We start from the raw sequence: 23,632 nt of genomic DNA on the forward strand, positions 1-23,632 counted from the left end.
TCCCTGGGCAGCCAGGGAGTATGGGAGGGATTTTTTTTTGGCATTAAAAGGATGACAGCTGTTGAAATACAGGTATTGTTGGTGGTTGGTGGGTTTAATGTGGACAGAGATGCAAATAGAGCCATCAGAGAGGATGTCTTGGCCCTGAGATCATGAAGATGATATCGATGAACCTGAACCAGTGTAAGGGAGGCTAGGAAGGCTTCCCCTAGATGGCCCATCGCAGGTTGACACAGGAGGGTGCCCATAGCTGTGCCATGGATTTGTTTGTGTACCTTCCCTTCAACAGAGAAGTAGTTGTGGGTCAGGATAAAGTTAGTAAGGTGTATGGGGAATGAGGCAGTGGGTTTGCAGTCTGAAGGATGTTTGAAAAAGTAGTGTTCAATAATAGTAAGACTGTGAGCATGAGGGATGTTGGCGTATAGTGAGGAGATGTGAAGCGATTCAGGTGGCAAAAGGGTAGTGATGATAAAGAGTCAGTGAAGGAAGTGGTTCTTATCTTTGATGTTGGAGGCCAGATTATGGGCAATCGGGAGGTGGTATTCGTCAATGAGGGTCAAAATCCTTTCAGTGGTGGCACAATAACCAGCCACAATGGTGTATCCAGGATTGTTGGGTTCACGGATTTTGGGGCACTTGTAGAAGATGGGTGTCACAGAGATGAGGATAGGTTCTGGGAAGGGTCTACGGCTTTAAGAAAAGATTAGAGATTGTGGTGGACTTATGGGATTGGATCACTCTGGCAGAGTTTACAGGTGGAGGAATCAGATAACTGACTTGGCTTTCTGCCAGGTAGTCACTGCAGTTCATAACAACAGTGATGGAACCTTTGTCTGCAGGTAGGATGATTAGGTCAGGACTTGTTTTGAAGTTGTGTCTGGCTACTCTTTCTTCTGCTGAAAGGTTGGTATTCTGAGGAAGGAACCTGGGGAAGGATGGTGAGGCTAAGTTGGAGGTAAGGAATTCCTGGAATACGACCAGTGGGGAGTTAGGTGGGAGGGGGTCGTGAGGATCATAGTTAGATGGTGGTGTGAACCAAGAGAGCAGTTGGAGGCATTGGTGGCAAAGAAATGTTTCCATTGCAGGGATCAGGAGAAGGAGAGTAGGTTTTGACAAGTCCAGCATGGTTAAATTTGGGCATAGGGCTGAATGTGAGGCCTTCCTTCTGTGGAGATGAGAGTTTTGATGGAAAGGTTAACACCAGTGTTATGGGAATGTTCTGGCTCTAGATTTGGTGGAGAGTTGTTAGGGAGTTTTGGGGATGTGGAAGTTGAAAAGGGCAGCCAGGAAGGATTTAGATGCTATGAGGGGTGGACATGGAGGAACATTGTGGGTAGGATAGGGGCTGGATAGTGGTGCCCTGAGGCGGCAGTAGGATGTTAGCAGGTTGGATAACTTATGGAGATGGTGTCAAGACTGCTCCTCCAGGTGTTGGTTAAACACCTGTCAATAAAATGTCATTAGATATCATGCATTAACACTAACTGGACAATGAAAGAACAAAACTAGCTTTCTCAGATTTTGAGCAGTGAGGGGCTTTGAACTATTTCAGCTGCTTTTGATAATTATTCCAGCTAGCCTGAAGTTTACAATCTGCTTAATGTGCAACTGAACTTAACTCTGTGGATTAGTTAATGGTTTATAGTTAATATGTTATGGGACTCTATATCACACAAATTTACAATGAATAGTTGACTGAGGAAATGCACCTGCATTTTAATCACAGTTGCACATATATTATTATTATTTCTTTACTTTCTCAGACTTTTTAGAAGTCTGGTTAAGAATGGAGTGACGCGGACCTTTATCAAGCGTCACTTCCTTTTTGCTGTACGGTACATGTTATATTGCATTTAGGAACTTTCGGGTAATTGAACATGTATCAATAATTACGGATTTCTGTAATTGTATATATATGTTTGGATGTAGCTGTATTGCATTGATGTATTGGTGGATATTGTGTGGTATGACTCCTGTAGTTGATAGTATAATTGGTATGATGTCAACTTTATCCTGATGCCACATGTCTTTGACTTCCTCAGCCAGTTGGATGTATTTTTCAATTTTTTCTCCAGTTTTCTTTTGTATATTTGTTGTATTGGGTATGGATATTTCGATTAATTGTGTTAATTTCTTCTTTTTATTGGTGAGTATGATGTCAGGTTTGTTATGTGGCGTTGTTTTATCTGTTATAATGGTTCTGTTCCAGTATAATTTGTATTCATCATTCTCCAGTACATTTTGTGGTGCATACTTGTATGTAGGAACGTGTTGTTTTATAAGTTTATGTTGTAAGGCAAGCTGTTGATGTATTATTTTTGCGACATTGTCATGTCTTCTGGGGTATTCTGTATTTGCTAGTATTGTACATCCGCTTGTGATGTGATCTACTGTTTCTATTTGTTGTTTACAAAGTCTGCATTTATCTGTTGTGGTATTGGGATCTTTAATAATATGCTTGCTGTAATACCTGGTGTTTATTGTTTGATCCTGTATTGCAATCATGAATCCTTCTGTCTCACTGTATATATTGCCTTTTCTTAGCCATGTGTTGGATGCGTCTTGATCGATGTGTGGCTGTGTTAGATGATACGGGTGCTTGCCATGTAGTGTTTTCTTTTTCCAATTTACTTTCTTCGTATTTGTTGATGTTATGTGATCTAAAGGGTTGTAGAAGTGGTTATGAAGTTGCAGTGGTGTAGCCGATGTATTTATATGAGTGATTGCCTTGTGTATTTTGCTAGTTTCTGCTCGTTCTAGAAAGAATTTTCTTAAATTGTCTACCTGTCCATAGTGTAGGTTTTTTATGTCGATAAATCCCCTTCCTCCTTCCTTTCTGCTTAATGTGAATCTTTCTGTTGCTGAATGTATGTGATGTATTCTATATTTGTGGCATTGTGATCGTGTAAGTGTATTGAGTGCTTCTAGGTCTGTGTTACTCCATTTCACTACTCCAAATGAGTAGGTCAATATTGGTATGGCATAAGTATTTATAGCTTTTGTCTTGTTTCTTGCTGTCAATTCTGTTTTCAGTATTTTTGTTAGTCTTTGTCTATATTTTTCTTTTAGTTCTTCTTTAATATTTGTATTATCTATTCCTATTTTTTGTCTGTGTCCTAGATATTTATAGGTATCTGTTTTTTCCACCGCTTCTATGCAGTCGCTGTATGTAATCTTCTTGTTTAGTGTGTTTTCCCTTGATTATGCTATTTTTCTTACATTTGTCTGTTCCAAAAGCCATATTTATATCATTGCTGAATACTTCGGTTATCTTTAGTAATTGGTTGAGTTGTTGATTTGTTGCTGCCAGTAGTTTTAGATCATCCATGTATAGCAAATGTGTGATTTTGTGTTGGTATGTTCCAGTAATATTATATCCATAATTTGTATTATTTAGCATGTTGGATAGTGGGTTCAGAGCAAGACAGAACCAGAAAGGACTTAATGAGTCTCCTTGGTATATTCCACACTTAATCTGTATTGGCTGTGATGTGATATTACTTGAATTTGTTTGGATATTAAGTGTGGTTTTCCAATTTTTCATTACTGTATCAGTTTAGGATCTACTTTGTAGATTTCCAATATTTGTAGTAACCATGAGTGGGGTACACTATCAAAAGCTTTTTGGTAATCAATGTATGCATTGTGTAGCGACCTTTCTTTAGTTTTAGCTTGATATGTCACCTCGGCATCTATTATCAGTTGCTCTTTACATCCTCGTGCCTTCTTTGCAGCAGCCTTTTTGTTCTCAATTTATAATTTTGTTCTGTGTTGTATGTGTCATTAATTTCTGTGTAATGATTGAAGTTAATATTTTGTATATTGTTGGTAGGCATGTTATGGGGCGATATTTTGCTGGGTTTGCTGTGTCTACTTGATCTTTAGGTTTCAGATAAGTTATTCCTTGTGTAAATGTATCAGGGACTGTGTATGGGTCTGCAATGTAACTGTTAAATAATTTATATCTAAAAACAAAGATGATGAGACTTACCAAACAAAAGCGCTGGCAGGTCGATAGACACACAAACAAACACAAACATATACACAAAATTCTACTTTCGCAACCAACGGTTGCTTCGTCAGGAAAGAGGGAAGGAGAGGGCAAGACGAAAGGATGTGGGTTTTAAGGGAGAGGGTAAGGAGTCATCCCAATCCCGGGAGCGGAAAGACTTACCTTAGGGGGAAAAAAGGACAGGTATACACTCGCGCGCGCGCGCGCGCGCGCGCGCTCGCTCGCACACACACACACACACACACACACACACACACACACACACACACACACACACACACACATCCATCCGCACATACACAGACACAAGCAGCCAGAAATTTGCTATTTTATCTTTTCCAGGGGCTTTCCAATTGTGAGTAGAATTAGTTGCTCGGGGTGACTTCATGTTGCAAAATTATCACTTCAGGCATTTGTGGTATCATCTTGTATTTATCTGTTTCTGCTTGTATCCACCATGCATGTCTGCTATGTTGTACGGGGTTTGACCATATGTTGCTCCAGAAGTGTTCCATGTCTGTTATGTTTGGTGGATTGTCTATTTTAACGTGTGTGTTCTCTATTGTCTGGTAAAATTTCTTTTGGTTTGTGTTGAATGTTTGGTTTTGTTTCCTTCTATTTTCACTTTTATTGTATCTTCTAAGTCATTTGGCCAATGCTTGTAATTTCTGCTTCTTTTCATCTAATTGCTCCATCGCTTCTTGTTGTGAGATTTTACCTAACCTTTTTCGTTTTTTGTCTGATATTTCATTTCTTATAAATTGTGTTAGCTGTCCAATGTCTCTTCTCAGTTTTTCTATTCTGATCTGTAGCCTGTGTTGCCATGCTGGTTTTGTGGGTTTCTTCTGAGTGTTGGTTGGTTCTGATCTCTGCCTAGTATGTATATTTAGTGTATTGAGTGCTTCTATATAAACCAGTAGTTGTAACTCTTCCATAGTTGTATTTTCATTTATTTTGTTGTGTATGATTGTGTTTATAGTTGTTATTGTTGTTTCGACTTGTGGGTTATTTGGTGGTCTATGCAAGAATGGTCTAGTGTCTGTATTTGTGTCTTTGTATTCTATATATGTCAGCTGAAATTTTTCTTCTATGTCTAACATGTGTGTCATTTCGTGTTCTATTTGCGCTTGTTCTGGTGGCTGTCTTAAGATTTCGTTTTCCGCTGATTGTTTAATTGATGCGTGTTGTTCTTTATTTGTTTGCTCTGGGATGTTTGAGTCCATTACTGTATCTTCTTCTTCTTCTTCTTCTTCTTCTTCTTGCACATTATTTTGTTCCAGTATTTGTTGTAATTGTTGTTTGATGTTTTCTAATTCTGACTGGGGTATCCTGTTATTTTTGATTATTACACGGATCTGATCAGCTAGTCATTGTTCTGTTAAAAATTTTAATTCTGGGTATCTGGTAATAAATGTTGTGTATACTTGTGATCTGTATCCAGTTGTGTTGGTTCCTAAGTTTGTTGCTTGGTAATAACAGAACATGAGTGTCGGTTTACTTCATCTGACCATCTCATCCCGTCTGTTTTCCTTCTAGGGTGGTTGCAGGAAGCATATCCTGCAAAACACCTCTATCTGGATTTAAATTATTTTCCATGTGGCTAGCAGTGTCGTTACCATTGTGGACGGGCATAGGGTTCAAGCGTCGTCCCCGACCATGACAGCGCTTGTCCTAGGCTTCATTAGTTCTGTCCTGAGCCAACTAATCACACTCAAAGGGGGGTTAGTTCTATTAGTGGTTTGTTCTTTTCGTCACCTTTTACGACTGGCAGAACATTATTATTATTATTATTATTATTATTATTATTATTATTATTATTCAGTTTATTTAACACCATATCCCTCTGCTTTTTGTAAGGTCACCAGTTTATTTGTTATTTTTCATTGATGAATGAATAACCAGTTCATAAAATCTTAAATCACTGGTGTTACGAACCATTACTGATTCTAAGGGACTTCTCACTTATTATTAATTTATGAACCTGACACACTTAGAATATCAACAGCAGGACCACTAGTGTAACCTATACAGTTTAACCTAGCAAAACTTCAAGGCAATAACAAAAAATAATCAGCAAGCATTAGCGAGGATTGCACATGTGTCCAACTTCCACAACTTCAATTTCAGTTTTTGTTGACTGATATTCAGATAGGGAGAAGTGAGCATTCCTGTAGTGTATGCCAAAAGAAGGTAGAGCTCAGCTGGACAACTATAATTATATACCATCCAGAATCACTACCTCACCATGGGCTATAGAAAACACTGTTCCACTGATACAACTCTGTTCACTGTGTGTCATACGTCACAATGATGTGTGGGTGCAGGAATACTGCCACTGAGTGCTTGAAGAATGGAGAAATGACACGATCTGACAAGCCATATTCACATTTGTACACCGATAGCAGAGAATGACTATGTGAAACAAAACAAGACAAATTCCCCTTGCCACAGCACCGCAGTTACGACAGTGGAGAATGTTTACACGGAATGAAATGACAAACGTCTCACAATATGTCTCACTGTTGTATTATACAGGATTCTAGTGCCCAACCATATCCATCACTTCAGTTGTCTGCACATTGCAAGCCACCTATGCCTTCCACAAGACTGCATCCAGCTCCCATATTGTGTCAGAATGGTTTGAGGAACACTTGACAGGCTTTAGAGTGCTCCCCAGATCCACCAGATCAATTCTACGGGTCACATCTGTGATAACAAGTGAGATGTACACAGCTTGCAACTAGCTTCAACCATTCTTCATGGCTTGTGGCCAGTGGTTGAACAATCATGGACCAGGGCAGGTCCCCAAAGTATTGGTGTCTTGTGGAGCCCTAACAACACTTAATGAATGTTAAAAGTTGTATATACAACTATTTTAACTGTGGAATTTTCCGCTCCTTCCCTTATCTCAGTCTGAAAGATTACCCTCTCTACCATTTCTCACTCTACGTATTTTCGAATCTCATCTGTTACTGATATTTCATTATTTACTTTTCTCTCTTCCTATCCTGCTGTCTCTCCCAAACTCAGAAACCTGTGAAATTTTCTATCTAATCCATCTACAATCCTAATTCCAGGAACCTTTCCCATCCTTTTAGAAGATGAAAAAATCCTGGGTGAATGCTGGGGCTGTTTTACATCTGTGTGAATCTACTGATCTATAGTAAGTCTGGTTCTGGGATATAAAACAAGTTACAGAAGACACATGACGTAGTTACTGTTATTAATCATAATGTAACACACTGCCAGCGATATCTTATAGAAAAGTGGAATACTTGCCTCAGTAGATCCAGTAAATGCAATTTTGTTGATGTCAGGATGCATAGAAAGAGCAGCTCCAGCTGTTGGTCCAAACCCTGTTATTACATTGATAACACCATTGGGAAACCCTGCCTAAAACAATAAAAACATATCACAGATAAGAGGGCACAGTCATTGGAATGTGAAAACTGATTCTTGACTTAGCTACACCAACCTCTTTGGTAAGCGCAGCCACATACAGAGCTGTGAGTGGCGTCTGCTCGGCAGGCTTCAGTACGATGGTACAGCCAGCAGCCAGAGCAGGGCCCCACTTCCAGACCAACATCAGAATAGGGTAGTTCCACGGAATAATCTGCCCCACCACACCCACCGGCTCCTTTCGTGTATATGTGAAGAAATTTCCATCTGTGGTCATAAAATAAATTACATAAAAATAATTAACTTTAAATCACAACAGAATTCAAAAATTCAGAAAATTCAATTATGTTAAACTCAACTGGAAGAGGCATCACAATGACAGCTCTCTTCTATATAATTCAAAATATGTGATGTTGTTGGGACCGATATAGATGGCATGGGTGAAACTCAGGATGTTGTGCTCAGAAGCACGTTGTGCCAATGGCTGGTTGATTTGGGTCAACAGCTGATTGGTAGCAGTGCCCACGTAAAATACTGTGCTAAATTACAACAGAGCTCATATCCAACATAGCTGCCTCCGATAGGGTAAGATAAGACAGTGGTGTGATTTAAGTAGCACGTTCTCCAACACCAGCTTCTTTGAATGAGGTAGATGGCAGTTGTCCTTGCAACACATCCCTCAATCCAGTGATGCTCTTAGCCTGTCTCTGTTAACCCCTGCCCCCACACCCACCTTCACCTATTGTCTTATAATCCTAACTTCAATCATAATGCACTCTCACCCTCTTCTCTATGGTCTCCCTCTTTGTCAGTTCTATCTCCACTCCCAATCCACTCTTCCATATCACTGTGTGTTGTGCACTGCTCACCGAGCGAGGTGGCGCAGTGGTTAGCACACTGGACTCGCATTCGGGAGGACGACGGTTCAATCCCGCGTCCGGCCATCCTGATTTAGGTTTTCCGTGATTTCCCTAAATCCTTTCAGGCAAATGCCGGGATGGTTCCTTTGAAAGGGCATGGTCGATTTCCTTCACCACCCTTCCCTCACCCGAGCTTGCGCTCCATCTCTAATGACCTCGTTGTCGACGGGATGTTAAACACTAATCTCCTCCTCCTCCTCCTCCTGTGCACTGCTCCCCCTACCTGCAGCCACAACTTTGTCACATTATTTTCCTGTGCACATGCTGTCTCTCCCAACCATCAGCCACCCCTCTATAATCTTTCCTCACACTCCCCAGCTCTACTTTTCCTCACCCATTCCAACTGATACAGAATAAATGGAGAGAAATTTTACCGAGTGAGGTGGCACAGTGGTTAGCACACTGGACTCGCATTCGGGAGGACAATGGTTCAATCCCGTCTCCAGACATCCTGATTTAGGTTTTCTATGATTTCCCTAAATCCTTTCAGGCAAATGCCGGGATGGTTCCTTTGAAAGGGCATGGTCGATTTCCTTCACCACCCTTCCCTCACCCGAGCTTGCGCTCCATCTCTAATGACCTCGTTGTCGACGGGATGTTAAACACTAATCTCCTCCTCCTCCTCCTCCTCCTCCTCCTCCTCCGAGAAATTTTATGTAAATTTAAAAAGTAATGTTAATTTTATTAGAAGGAAAATACACTTGAGAAAGGTATAAAATTATGAAACAAAATTGCTTGTCAATACTTACCTTCAGGAGATGAAATATCTACTGCTGATATGCACTTGTGAAGATACACAACACTACATGTAATTTGTTATGTGAATTTTGTAAAATCATCAGTCTCATAGAAATCTGACTCACTACAGTACAAAAACAGCACATTTCAACATTGAGTATGGCAACAAAAGCTACAATACAAGGGCAGACACACAAAACAAAACAAATATTAGTATTAAACTTTTGACGATAGTAGGATAATATTATTCACAATAAAATGACACCGTCATGCTGTTAATTGGTCATATTATAATTCTGAGTACAATGGTATCCTATGTAGGTATTACTCAGGGCCAGTTTAATGCCCAAGCGATAATGCAATGTCACAACTTGGGGCACCAGTGCCACCCAAGTGTAAGATTCATATACAGTGCATACCACAATTGGTATTAAAAACTGACATGGGTGAAAACTTACACAGGAAAAGTGGGCTCTGAACAATAGATTTATTGTTTGGTGCCCCATTTCCCTTGTAAGTTTTCACTTGTGTCAGTAGTGTGGGGAAAAATATTCTCAAACTGGCCCTGCTTTTACTTGGAAATGAAGCTGATTTTGAAAATAAAATACTTGCAGTTTGACTGGAACAAATAATATTGTAGTAATTGGTAAAATTAAAGTACTTGAGAAAGGCAAATGATAAAATGTTTTAACATGTTACCTCTTCATCAGAGGCACTATGAAAATCAGAAACACAAGTTTCATGATTAACTGTAAATGCTGTCAACAGGAGGTTCAGGATAATAGTGTAACCAAAGGGAGTGAGAAAAAAAACTTACAAGGGCTTCTGTACATGTCCTGCATACATTGCTATTGTATGCATACCAAAACTGATGGCCTCAATTGGGACTCAGCTGCAACTCATCAACAGATACGACTTGAAACGCACTGAATAACTGTACCACTTTCTTGCCATTTTCTGGTATAATTGCAGTTGACCTGCAGCCAACAAATGTATCCATCACAATAATTGACTGCTGAAACTTGTTGAATAGTTGGTTCATCATTTTCGTATTTGGGCCTCCTTCAATGAGAAAGCAATGTCGATAACAGTGTGTCACTGCAACAGGACTGTGTTTTAACTGGTGACATTTGAAGCTACCTCTCCCATCATGTGCTGCTGCTTGCAGTCTGGCCTCAGCAGCCAGAGGCAGTGGTCGTGTGTGTGTGTGTGTGTGTGTGTGTGTGTGTGTGTGTGTTTGTTTTATTTCCAAAGAATCCTGTTGAAAGAACATCCACAACTGACCATGCTCCTAGAGGTTGAAAATACCACTTAGGTTGTAAATTTCTTTCATTATCATGACTGGTTTCAGGCTCTCATAAGCCCATCCTCAGGTGTCGCAACTGTGCTGTGACCCGCCGAGCGCCACAGTGGACGCGGCGCCTAGTATACATGAGCTGCTGCGCTCGGGGGCCACAGAACAGTTGCGACACTTGAGGATGGGCTTATGAGAGCCTGAAACCAGTCATGCTAATAAAATAAATTTACAACTGAAGCGGATTTTCAATCTCTAGTTGTCTATTTCCGATGAAGGCCTTGTTGGCCGGAACCTCACTTTCTGACAGTCTTTTCGTTGTGCCTACCTGCAATTCAGCACCTCTGCTGTATGGTGGGTAGCAACTATCCTTTTCATAATACTGTTACATTCCACCTTGGATTTTCCATTTTCACTATCTCCTTTCCACCTGTGCAACCACTTGGCACATGTTACCTGTGGAACTCTTCACTGACTGCCATTTCAATGCTGCAGCACAGTCTTTAAAATATACTGCACAATGATTACAGTTTCCAGCACCACCTGATAATGAAATTTAAAACTGCAAATGTCCTGCATCCAATTTTCATGAATTCTCAATGGAGGGATCACATGTTGCAACCTTCTACTGTTCAGCATACCTGCATTATTTCTTTTCAGACTTAAAGGGACTGTTAGTAAAACACACTGTACACTTTGGTGTTGATGCATAATTCCCTAATGATGGAATCTTAATACTATATGCTACAACACAAATGAAACACAGAATTACTCCTTTAGTTTCATACCTGATGGAATAGTATTCCCATGAATTTTGTCTGCCCATCCAGCAAAGTAACGAAGTGTATCAATTGCCATATTGATGTCAAACAGGGAGTCTCCATACGGTTTCCCATTGTCCAGAGTTTCCACACTGGCCAGGTACTCAATGTCTCTCTGAATCAAGTCAGCAAGCTGCAATTAACATTATTTGTATGAGAAACATATGAAACAGAATGTGCTCCATCATTTGTTACACACTGTACATGTTAATACGACAAACTGAACTGTTACACACTCAAACTCAAGTGTAAATCTAAATTAATTCTCTGGCAGCTCATTGCTTGACATCAGCTGTACTGGGTATAAATTTACTACCCAATAGTGACATATGAAAATTTGTGCTAGACCTGGGCCTGAACCTAGATTTTCCACTTATTGTGAGTGGCCACCTGAACCACTTCACCTATACATGCATGCTCCTGAGACCAACCCAAACGTCCATATGTCACACTGCCTACATCCTTATATTGTAGTTTGGGTCAGTCTGGGGAGCATACATGGATAACACATTTTTTTCGTTTTGAATAATCGTTCTTGTCATTTCCCTGAATATTGATCATTCCTCCTGAGACACCTTATGTATCAGTACAACAGCATGGATCAAGAGTAGTAGGGAAACATCATCCTACAAAAGAAGACTGAATGTGTCCTCCGATTCTGTAGAAAAATTGAAAACATGGTGTTATGCATCATTTCTTCCACAGATTAAATGATGTCTCTACTAAAGTTACTATATACACTTGTTAGTACAGATGTGATCCAAGGTCATGAAAGTATAAACTTTCATCGAACTTTGCACAGAATTATTGTACTAATGACAAAAATTTCAACCATTACTATTCAGAAACATCTAGAACATTCACTAATACATAAGAAATTGTTTGAGAGTTTAAATGTATTGGCAGTTCAGGGGCTAAGAATACAAGTGGTATAAGTAGTGCAAGTGACATTTCACAAGAAAATTATCTAAATGTACATCTGGAAAGCTAAAGTGTGGATCTCTTCAGAGCAAAGGAAGTGCATGTGACTTCCTACATAGCTTTGTACTCTGTGATGATAAAATTTAAGTTCTAAGCCTGGACTGCATTTAGAATAGAACTAGTATGATTTAAATGTAGAACAGAATGACAATTGTTGCTGTCTTTAATCACTGTTCAGGTATGTACTTTTCTGAAAGTACAGCTATAGCCTAATGCATACACTTAAGAATCCTTATATTTGAAATACTGCCTTTACATCTTGAGGCAAATCAGCATATTGAGCACAACAGGTCCTTTAAACTTGCCACACACATATGGAATGTGAAAGACTCTGGTTTCCATGAAAAGACAAAGAAACACTTCAGACATGTATTCATTCTCAAAGACATGCAGTGAAGCAGATCAGCAGAACGCTTCCCGTAGTGGAAATGAGAACAGAAAACTTCCAATCGATTAAAACCATGGATACCATAGCAAAGGATAAAGTTGCTAAGCCTATAGAAGGAAACAAAATACAATGGAAGAATACCACAATAGGATTTTAGGACCCCCAGTGTTCATCCCCTATCAATACCTCTTCTGCAGCCTTTGTATCAAAATGAGTTTGGAATAAAATTTGAGATATGGAAAACTGTCCAGGAGATGAAGAACTACATCCCTCCACTTTATCATGAGTTCTATAACAATTAATCCCATTCCCTGACAGCAGTTACAATGAGAAAGATTCAGGACATGGTCAAAGAAGGGGATGAGGAAGACTGAAAAATGCACAATGTAATGGTAAACCACCACGAGTGTTGCCCAGGAAGGACATTCTTCAAGACATACCACAGAAGGAAATGACTGATTACATAGACACAGACTGTGAGAGGTTTATAGACATGACTACAAATAATCCCTCGTATGTGTTGGAAACACACCAATATATTTTTGTTTTGGTATTTTAATTTTATCTGCTATTTGCCTATTGTGCTTCAATTTGTTATATTAATTTCACTTTAATTTCAGACATGTTCCCATTTTACAATGAACATATATTGTACTATGTACATCATGTGCGCTGTAAAAAAAAACACAGCACTGTAAATAAAATGTTATTGCACTTGTAACTGTTTTACTGCAAACAGTTTTAAGACACAAGGAGTAAAAGTATTTTTAGTATATTATAAAAATCGTGCAGAGGCATTACAACCTCTAATCATACCTACAACTATACACATACCAACCAACCAACCATTAGGAAAAGATAGCCAATATTCCGATACTAACTCATATAATTCATAACTATCTATTTAACTATCTTTGTCATTTACTCAGCTAGCACTTTTACCATTTGTACCCTCACCCCCTCTATTATATACATACGGATGCTGTAACATTTTAGTTTCTCTACATGAATTCATAATCTGCATAGTTAAAGGCCTGGGCAAGATTACATAAAACGCCAATAAGGTAATTTCTCTTATTTATTTCTACTAGCACTATGTTCATCACATGATATATGGCTTTCTTAGTAGAGAAACCTTGGCAGAAGCTGAAATGAGCTGCTATTCATTCTCACAGAGATGGTTCAATGTTCTTTTGTAAGAAAAAGAAAGAGAACACGGAACACATGAAGGAGGGAGTTGGATCTATAATTAGAGTTCACATGCACATCACATCTTTTTTCATAAATGGGTGTTACTACCCCACACATTTCAGTCTTTCAGGAAAATACTCCTCTTCTCATCAACTCGTTACAAAGGTAACTCAAAGGGACACCACCAAGTAAGCACAAGATTTTAGTACTTCAGCTTCAATACCATCATGGCCAGAAGAGTTACTGCTTTTCTGGGACCTGGTGATCTATTTAATGAATGATTTGGCAAAACTGATGTCTGGTGGTGGCCTGCAAAACACGTCCGATGGACCTCCTTTCCTTTCTGGTCTTTTTTGTCCATGTGTTTTCAGCTACTATTAGAAAAACTTCATTGAAGTTAGTAGCTAATTATCCGAATTTTATATAATTTGTCTTACTGCTATGTCCATTTTCTTTACTAAGTGTATTTATTTGAAGCCTATGTTCTTGAAATTTTAATCTTTTGTGCATAGCAAATAGTTTAAGCCTTTCTGATCACTTGGTAAAGAATATTGCAATACCTCCTGTCGAGTCTTTAAATTTTGATAGCTCTAATCAAAAATTAAAATTCCATGTTGCTTTTGTAGTGTACTTGTAAATAATTTGACTCACAAAAACATCACCAAACTACAAAATATCAGCCCCTGTGGCTTTTTCTTTAATTTATCTGTCCCCATTCCTGCAATGTCAGATCAGACTCAGTCATGGATGTGATGCATGAAAAGTTTTCAATATTATATTGTTGAAGTATACTAATCTTACATGAACTAAAATAGTGATATGCAACAAAACTGAATTATCATGAAATCAAATACTGATAGCTTACACTTGGTGACAAACTTTACAACCATGCGTACCTTATTCATTAGCTTGCCCCTTGCTGAAGCATCCATATTCCTCCATTCAGATCCTCTTTTGAAAGCTGCCTTGGCAGCTGCAACTGCTCGATCAACATCAGCCTGGAAATGCAACAGAGAACATTATATACGTAAACTTTCAGTCCAAACAAAGCATATTAATGATTGTTTGGCAAGGTAAGTAATCCAAGTGTGTGACACAAAGTTATATTTGAAATAAAGTGTGTTGTATCACTAGCTTCTTTCGGAAGCACTATTAGAATATCAAAACTGAAAAAGGATTCTTCAATTACCTTGTCACCTTCGGCAACATCTATGATCTTCGTGCCAGTAGCTGGGTTAATGGTGGCAAACTTCTTTCCAGAAACAGCATCCACAAACTGGTTGTTGATAAAGAGCTAAAAACAAATGACAAAATGATTTTTTTTCTGTTCAGTCTTTGCATTATTGCCACAAAGGGGAAAAGTCCAGCATATCTAATCTTTTGCTTTAACTGAACAGCAAGATGGAATAGTATTTACAGTATTTTTTAGAAAACAGAAACATTTGATCGTCAGCTTCCAATACAGAAAACTGCAAAAATGGATGACAGATGCCGAAAGTTATGCAAAAATAACTACTAAAACAATGAGCACATTATGTGTAAGGGATATTTCGTTAGTGCAAGTGAACTAATCCCTAAAATTCCTGAGTACTCTTAATAGTGAGGGATGGTCATGAGTCATGCCCACCAAACGCAGTCAGTAAGAATGTTGCCTACAAAAAGCAAGATTCCGGGTTCATGTCTGACCAATGGAATTTTCATGGCAAATAATATTTAGCGCCCACCTCCCTAATGATAGGAGTGGCCAGACAATGTTACGTACAAAATCACTGTTCATTAATTTTGATAAATTCCTCTCTTCATGGGTTTTAATGCTATGAATGAGAATATGTAACAACTTCTTACGAATTCATAAATTTTTGTATTGATTACTATAATCAATATTTCTGGATTTACTTATTTGAAAGAACTCTTTAAATTCTTGAGCCGCTTGTAAATGAGACTGGTCAATTGTTCAACCGAGAGGCTCTAAGACGACAGTCCCATTTTTAAGAGACACTTTTCAGTGTCCTGCCACACAAGTGCTCCATTGATAGAACTGTTTCAACAATTGACTGGAATACACACAGCAGACATTGATCTGGGCAGGCTTCACACACACAGTCTGAAATGATACAAAACATTAGCACTGGTATGCAATAATGTAATGCATCATTCACTGGAAGAAGAACTGTTGCTGAACCAGGTACACCAAAAAACTGTTTTAATGAAGTTATTCACCTGATCATACTAATTATGATGATGCCAGCAGCATCCTATAATAGGTCAGTGAGTGGAAAATTGTACACAATATATCTGAGGTCTAAAAAGAAACAAAATAATTTTTTTCAATTAAATGATGTTTTTCATTTTTCCATTAATAATAATAATAATAATAAAATAATAATGAAAATGAGGAGAGCCTTATACAAAACACAGGGTATTTACAAGAAACATCTGTCCACCTGCACCAAAATTTGTCACTACAAAACTGTAATCAAACCTGTGGTGCTATATGCCAGTGAGATACTGATGTTACACACAAAGGCTGACCTTGAGAACATTCTCACACAGGAAAGAAAAATCATTAAATTATTGGACCAAAACTCACAAACAAAGGATATCGGCAAAACTCCAGGGACACCACACAGATGTTCTCCAACATTGCAGTGGACATTAGAAAGAGGCAACTAAAATTTTATGGACACATCAGCAGACTCCCACAGACCACACCCACCAGCCAAATCATCAGGTACATCCTGGGACTCAAGACCATTACACCCTGAATGAAAAGTCAAAATTGATCTGGAAAGAGCTCAGATAGATTCAGCGGACGTCATGGACAAAGGCATCTATAGACACAAGGTGTACAAGTGGGAGGTGATGTCAGAGGAAACAGCATCTAAAGCCCAAAGACCAAAGTGGACTGAAGAAAGGAAGAGAGCCTTTAGTTAATGAATGAAGGGGTACTGGAAGAACAGGAAGAACAAGTAGTCATGAATGTTTCACGTGGTCTGATAAAAGACCTGTAAAGTGTGTAATAATAATTATAATAATAATTATTATAATATAATAATAATTATAATTATAATATTATTATTATTATTATTATTTCTTTCCTTTCTCAGACGTTATGTCTGGTTAAAAATGGAAAGTGACGCGGCCCTTGACCAAGCGTGACTTCCTTTTAACTGTACTGTATATGTTACATTGCATTGAGGAACTTTCGGGTAATTGAACATGTATCAATAATTACAGATTTCTGTATTTGTATATATACGTTTGGATGTAGCTGTATTGCGTTGATGTACTGGTGGGTATTGTGTGGTATGACTCCTGTAGTTGATAGTATAATTGGTATAATGTCAACTTTATCCTGATGCCACATGTCCTTGACTTCCTCAGCCAGTTGGATGTATTTTTCAATTTTTTCTCATGTTTTCTTCTGTATATTTGTTGTATTGGGTATGGATATTTCGATTAGTTGTGTTAATTTCTTCTTTTTATTGGTGAGTATGATGTCAGGTTGGCTATGTGGTGGTGTTTTATCTGTTATAATGGTTCTGTTCCAGTATAATTTGTATTCATAATTCTCCAGTACATTTTGTGGTGCATACTTGTATATGGGAACGTGTTGTTTTATTAGTTTATGTTGTATGGCAAGTTGTTGATGTATTATTTTTGCTACATTGTCAAGTCTTCTGGGGTATTCTGTATTTGCTAGTATTGTACATCTGCTTGTGATGTGGTCTACTGTTTCTATTTGTTGTTTGCAAAGTCTGCATTTATCTGTTGTGGTATTGGGATCTTTAATAATATGCTTGCTGTAATATCTGGTGTTTATTGTTTGATCCTGTATTGCAATCATGAATCCTTCCATCTCACTGTATATATTGCTTTTTCTTAGCCATGTGTTGGATGCATCTCGATCGGTGTGTGGCTGTGTTAGGTGAGACGGGTGCTTGCCATGTAGTGTTTTGTTTTTCCAATTTACTATTGAATTGTCTATTTTGATGTGTGTGTTATCTATTGTCTGGTAAAATCGATTTTGGTTTGTGTTGAATGTTTGGTTTTGTTCCCTTCTATTTTCATATTATATATATATATATATATATATATATATATGGTTATAATAGAGGGAAACATTCCACGTAGGAAAAATATATCTAAAAACAATGATGATGTGACTTACCAAATGAAAGTGCTGGCAGGTCGACAGACACACAAACAAACACAAACATACACACAAAATTCAAGCTTTTTCATTTGGTAAGTCACATCATCTTTGTTTGTATCTTCTAAGTCATTTGCCCAATGCTTGTAATTTCTACTTCTTTTCATCTAATTGCTCTATCGCTTCTTGTTGTGAGATTTTACCTAACCTTTTTTGTACGGAGGATGATCTAGAGTTTCCCAAAAAATGGTTCAAATGGCTCTGAGCACTATGGGACGTAACAGCTGAGGTCATCAGCCCCCTAGAACTTAGAACTACTTAAACCTAACTAACCTAAGGACACTACACACATCCATGCCCGAGGCAGGATTCAAACCTGCGACCTTAAAGTTCACGCGCTTCCAGACTGAAGCGCCTAGAACCGCTCGGCCACGCCGGCCGGCAGAGTTTCCCATCGAAAAGTTGTGATGAGATCTTTGGTCTGATTCGCCACAAGCGGACGGGCATTGTCTTGCAGCAAAACGATGCCCTTGATCAACTTCCATGGACTGTTGCTTTGATTCTGATGCGACGTAGGCCACCCATGATTCATCGTCCGTAACAGTTTGGCTTAAGAAATCATCACCGTCGTTGTGGTACCGCTCAAGGAAAGTCAATGCACTGTCTAAACGTTTGGTTTTGTGCACATCTGTCAACATTTTCGGTACCCAACGTGCACACAATTTTCGGTAATTCAAGTGCTCAGTCAAAATGCCATACAAAATACTACGAGAAACATTAGGAAAGTCATCCCGCAAGGAGGAAGTCGTAAACCGTCTGTTTTCTCTCACCTTATTGTCCACTTCCTGTACCAAACTTTCATTAACGACCAAAGGACGCCCACTCAGTTGTTCATCATGCGCATTTGAGCGGCCATCTTTAAATTCTCTCGCTCACTTTCTTACCATTCCATCACTCATAATGTTTCCTCCGTAAACTGCACAGATCTCACGATGAATATCAATCGCTTTTAGGCCTTGAGCACTAAGAAATCTTATAACAGCCCGTACTTCACAGTCGACGAGACTCACGATTATCGGAGATATCTTAAACACTCTGTACACAACGTAAACAAGGAAGAATCAGACTGCAATTGCGTCAGTACGTAGATTAAGGTACAGGCTTTCATGTAAAAATAAAATTATTGAGATATCTTAGCACGTCTTTTTTTGCATTTCAAAACGGTACTTACTTAAAAAAACACGCCTCGTATTTGACGCCCACCCTCATGGTGCAACGATCAACCCTGAAGTGTACCGAGCTACACTCACGACATTGAAGAAACGACTTCAATGTGTTCGTCACCACAAAAATGCAAACGGACTTCTCCTTCTCTATGACAATGCAAGGCCTGACCCAAGTCTGCACACCCGCGGAGAGCTTGTAAAACTTAATTGGGCTGTTCTTCTTCATCCACCCTACAGCCCAGATCTCGCACCTTCTGACTTCCATCTGTTTGGCCCAATGAAGGATGCACTCCGCGGGAGGCAATACGTGGATGATGGGGAGGTTACAGTTACAGCAAGACGTTGGCTCCGACTCGACCAGTAGAGTGCTACCATGCGATCGTACAGGGTCTCCCAATTACGTGGCGTTAGGTCGTTGCATTGGACAGAGATTATGTTTAAAAACAGCGTTTTGTAACCAAAGAGCGAGGAACAAAATGGTGCATTGAAATCTTGAATAAAACCAACCTGCTTTCAGCAACAGCAAAAAATGTGTTGCATTACTTATTGACCGCCCCCACGTACATTTGTTGAAGGTATGAATCTTTGAATCAGTCGTCAAGCTTAAAGTCATTGTTTTCCGTCAGGAAACAGCGGGTTTTAATGTTACTTTTTAGGCAGTCATTTTTGAGTTAACAGGGTGTAACTTCTCATGCAGTCGCGGATCACTGCTATCCACACAATCACTAATCAGAATTTTCATACAGGTTGTACTAATCAAAAGTTTGGTTGTCTCCTTTCATGAGTTGTTATCATATGTCTCTTAATGGTTCAAATGGCTCTGTGCACTATGGGACTTAACAGCTGAGGTCATCAGTCCCCTAGAACTTAGAACTACTTAAACCTAACTAACCTAACGACATCACACACATATATGCCCGAGGCAGGATTCGAACCTGCGACCGTAGCAGCCGCGTGGTTCCGGACTGAAGCGCCTAGAACCGCTCGATCACAGCGGTCGGCTGTCTCTTAATGAATAAATTGGAGTGTTTAAATGAAATAATGTTTTTGTCAGATGCGCTGTCACATTAAACTCTTGTGTAAACCTCCCATCCCCATCTACAGTTATACTCCGCAAGCCACCCAACGGTGTGTGGCGGAGGGCACTTTACGTGCCACTGTCATTACCTCCCTTTCCTGTTCCAGTCGCGTATGGTTCGCGGGAAGAACGACTGTGTGAAAGCCTCCGTGCGCGCTCTAATCTCTCTAATTTTACATTCGTGATCTCCTCGGGAGGTATATGTAGGGGGAAGCAATATATTAGATACCTCATCCAGAAACGCACCCTCTCGAAACCTGGCGAGCAAGCTACACCGCGATGGAGAGCGCCTCTCTTGCAGAGTTTGCCATTTGAGTTTGCTAAACATCTCCGTAACGCTATCACGGTTACCAAATAACCCTGTGACGAAACGCGCCGCTCTTCTTTGGATCTTCTCTATCTCCTCCGTCAACCCGATCTGGTACGGATCCCACACTGATGAGCAATACTCCCACTGTAGGATCCACGCCTAAGACTTAAAAAACGTCGCGTTATCCGTTACAAACTGTGCACATTAAGTTCTTAGGATAGGTCTTAAAGGAATGGCTTGCCCACAATATTAGTTTCCTGGTATAGGGAAATTTTTGCAGGTAGAGGAGATTTTGCAAAACACGAACGAGTTTGTGTGCGCTCACGTTCCCATGCAGTACAACATCGGGCCACTGTCACATCCGAATGCCCCACAAATCTGGATACTGCGGGTCCTTTCAGCCTCTGACACGTGCTGATAAAGCTGTCTCAAAGAGGTACGCGGCCTCTTCCGTTCCTTCACAGTGATCGTTCAATATCTGACTGTTCACGCCCCTTATAAGGGGTCTGTTCAAAAAATTCCGGAACATCTGTAACTCCGCGCTTATCGTGTGTTGGAGCGAAATGCGTTGCCATCCCTGCATATTCCTGTGTTTGATGTGTAACTGCCGGAAGTTTCATTGTTATAGATTTGTTAGTTCTGTGCTGTACTGACAAGGGAACCTCCCCATCGCACCCCCCTCAGATTTAGTTGTAAGTTGGCACAGTGGATAGGCCTTGAAAAACTGAACACAGATCAATCGAGAAAACAGGAAGAAGTTGTGTGGAACTATGAAAAAAATTAGTGAAATATACAAACTGAGTAGTCCATGCGAAGATAGGCAACATCAAGGACAATGGAAGTCAAGGAGCGCCGTGGTTACGTGGTTAGCGAGAGCAGCTATGGAACGAGAGGTCCTAGTTTCGAGTCTTCCCTCGAGTGAAAAGTTTGATTTTTTATTTTCAGTTTATGTGACAAACTCTCATGTTTTCATCACTTTTTTGGGAGTGATTATCACATCCACAAGAAAACCTAAATCGGGCAAGGTAGAAGAATCTTTTTACCCATTCGCTAAGTGTACAAGTTAGGTGGGTCGACAACATATTCCTGTCATGTGACGTACACTCTGTCACCAGTGTAGTATAGAATATATCAGATGTGTTTTCCTGTGGAGGAATCTGCTGACCTATGACCTTGCTATCGAATGTTTTCGGTTCCCATGGGAGAGGCACGTCCTTTCGTCTACTAATCGCACGGTTTTGCGGTGCGGTCGCAAAACACAGACACTAAACTTATTGCAGTGAACAGAGACGTCAATGAACGAACGGACGGATCATAAGTTTACGAAAATAAAGAAAGTAAAATTTTCAGTGGAGGGAAGACTTGAACCAAGGACCTCTCGTTCCACAGCTAATCACGCTAACCGCGTGACCACGACGCTACTGAGCTCAGATTCTCCATAATGTGGCATATCTTGCACATGGACTACTCAGTTTATATATTTTACAAATTTTTTTCATAGTTCCACACAACTTCTTCCTGTTTTCCCTATTGATCTGTGTTCAGTTTTTCAAGGCCTATCCACTGTGCCAACTTATAACTAAATCTGAGGGGGGTGCGATGGGGAGGTTCCCTTGTGAGTACAACGTTGTGTCGCACAGCTTCCGAATTTGGAGATGGGGGAGTTAGAGGAATAATGCGCCCACATTAAATTTTGCGTTAAACTCACGAAAAGCTTTACAGAGACACACCAAATGACGCAGGAACCCTATGGTGATGAGTGCTTAAAGCTGTACTCTGTGTTACAGATGGATCACACGGTTTAAAAATGACCGGACGGAAGCTCAAGGTGGCCCTTTGTCAGGATGCTCTTCGACGTGGCTGTGGCCGCCAGTATTTTATCTTGCTAGAAACTCGCTTTGATGCAGCTTGATACACGTGAAGTAGCATATGGTACAAAAGTGGAATGAGGTACAAGCAGCATATGGTACAGTATGTACTATTCCCGTGGGAGAGCCCGCCAATTGTACTGAACTTGATTCTGATTGGTCGGCATATTCGGGTGTTAGGCGTCAAAACGCCCAATTTCTCTTATAAATTATTTATATAGTTTTCATTGTATTCAACCCAGTTTCCAGCATGACAATCTCTCATGGTTACGCTAAGAGTTCATCGTTTTTGTTTATTAAATTTCACTGGTTATCATAAACATAAGAGTAACTATATTGCAATCGAAGTGCTTCGGACAACTTGGGGTCAGGTCCGGTCACGCAACTCTGTTTCGGTCGTTCGGAGGGCCGGACGTGTAGCTCTGTTTCCGACGGGCATGTCGTACTCTACATCGGAAGTTGTCAGAAAAATTACCGTGTTATTAAGAAAACTATGTCGAGTGTTGTGGAAGACAGTGTAAAACGTGATATTTTAAAATATAAACACACAGGAGACATTAATGAGAGGTGTCACCTAACATCATTGTAAGTAGTACAGATCTTGCCCTCTGTAGATAAAGAGACTAACCTCGGCAAGTGGCATCCCACACAAACACAGGTTCAAGTTCGAGATGACAGCATAGCAGCCTCCGCCGACCAAGATACCACGACCGACGAGCTGTCTTCTGCGCTGGGGACACAACTTTAGAAGACGACAGGTTGGTGGAAAGAACGTTTAGGGACTCTTATTCAATCTCAACAGGTCTCTCCAGCTTCCAGATCGGACTTCCTACACGACAACGTATAATTTATACTACCGGCGATGCTCATGTCAGGAACATCAACAAAACAGTGCGTGCAAATCGAAGACTGGCTGTCCAAGAGACTGCAGAAGAATGTAACATTGCAATTGGATCATGCCATGAAATCCTGACACAGCATCTTGGAATGCATCGTGTTGCCGCCAAGTTCGTTCCAAGGTTCATAAGTCAAAACCAGAACGACTTTCGCCTCGCAATCTGTGAAGAAAAAAAATGGTTCAAATGGCTCTGAGCACTATGAGACTTAACATCTGTGGTCATCAGTCCCCTAGAACTTAGAACTACTTAAACCTAACTAACCTAAGGACATCACACACATCCATGCCCGAGGCAGGATTCGAACCTGCGACCGTAGCAGTCGCGCGGTTCCGGACTGAGCGCCTAGAACCGCTA

General features: G+C 39.9%; 1 protein-coding gene across 1 annotated transcript in view; it reads right to left on the reverse strand.

Annotated features, from left to right (window-relative positions):
* LOC126243231 (aldehyde dehydrogenase, mitochondrial) overlaps positions 1–23,632 on the reverse strand; it is a 141,732-nt gene that overhangs the window by 26,604 nt on the left and 91,496 nt on the right. The window contains exons 2-6 of the mRNA XM_049948148.1: positions 14,934–15,038; positions 14,641–14,742; positions 11,152–11,317; positions 7,488–7,678; positions 7,292–7,405 (exon numbers count right to left, since the gene is read on the reverse strand). Coding sequence (XP_049804105.1) covers positions 7,292–7,405; positions 7,488–7,678; positions 11,152–11,317; positions 14,641–14,742; positions 14,934–15,038 — 678 coding nt within the window. The remainder of the gene's footprint in view (positions 1–7,291; positions 7,406–7,487; positions 7,679–11,151; positions 11,318–14,640; positions 14,743–14,933; positions 15,039–23,632) is intronic.

The sequence above is a fragment of the Schistocerca nitens genome, chromosome 1 (genome assembly GCF_023898315.1).
Source record: "Schistocerca nitens isolate TAMUIC-IGC-003100 chromosome 1, iqSchNite1.1, whole genome shotgun sequence".
Taxonomy (NCBI): domain Eukaryota; kingdom Metazoa; phylum Arthropoda; class Insecta; order Orthoptera; family Acrididae; genus Schistocerca; species Schistocerca nitens.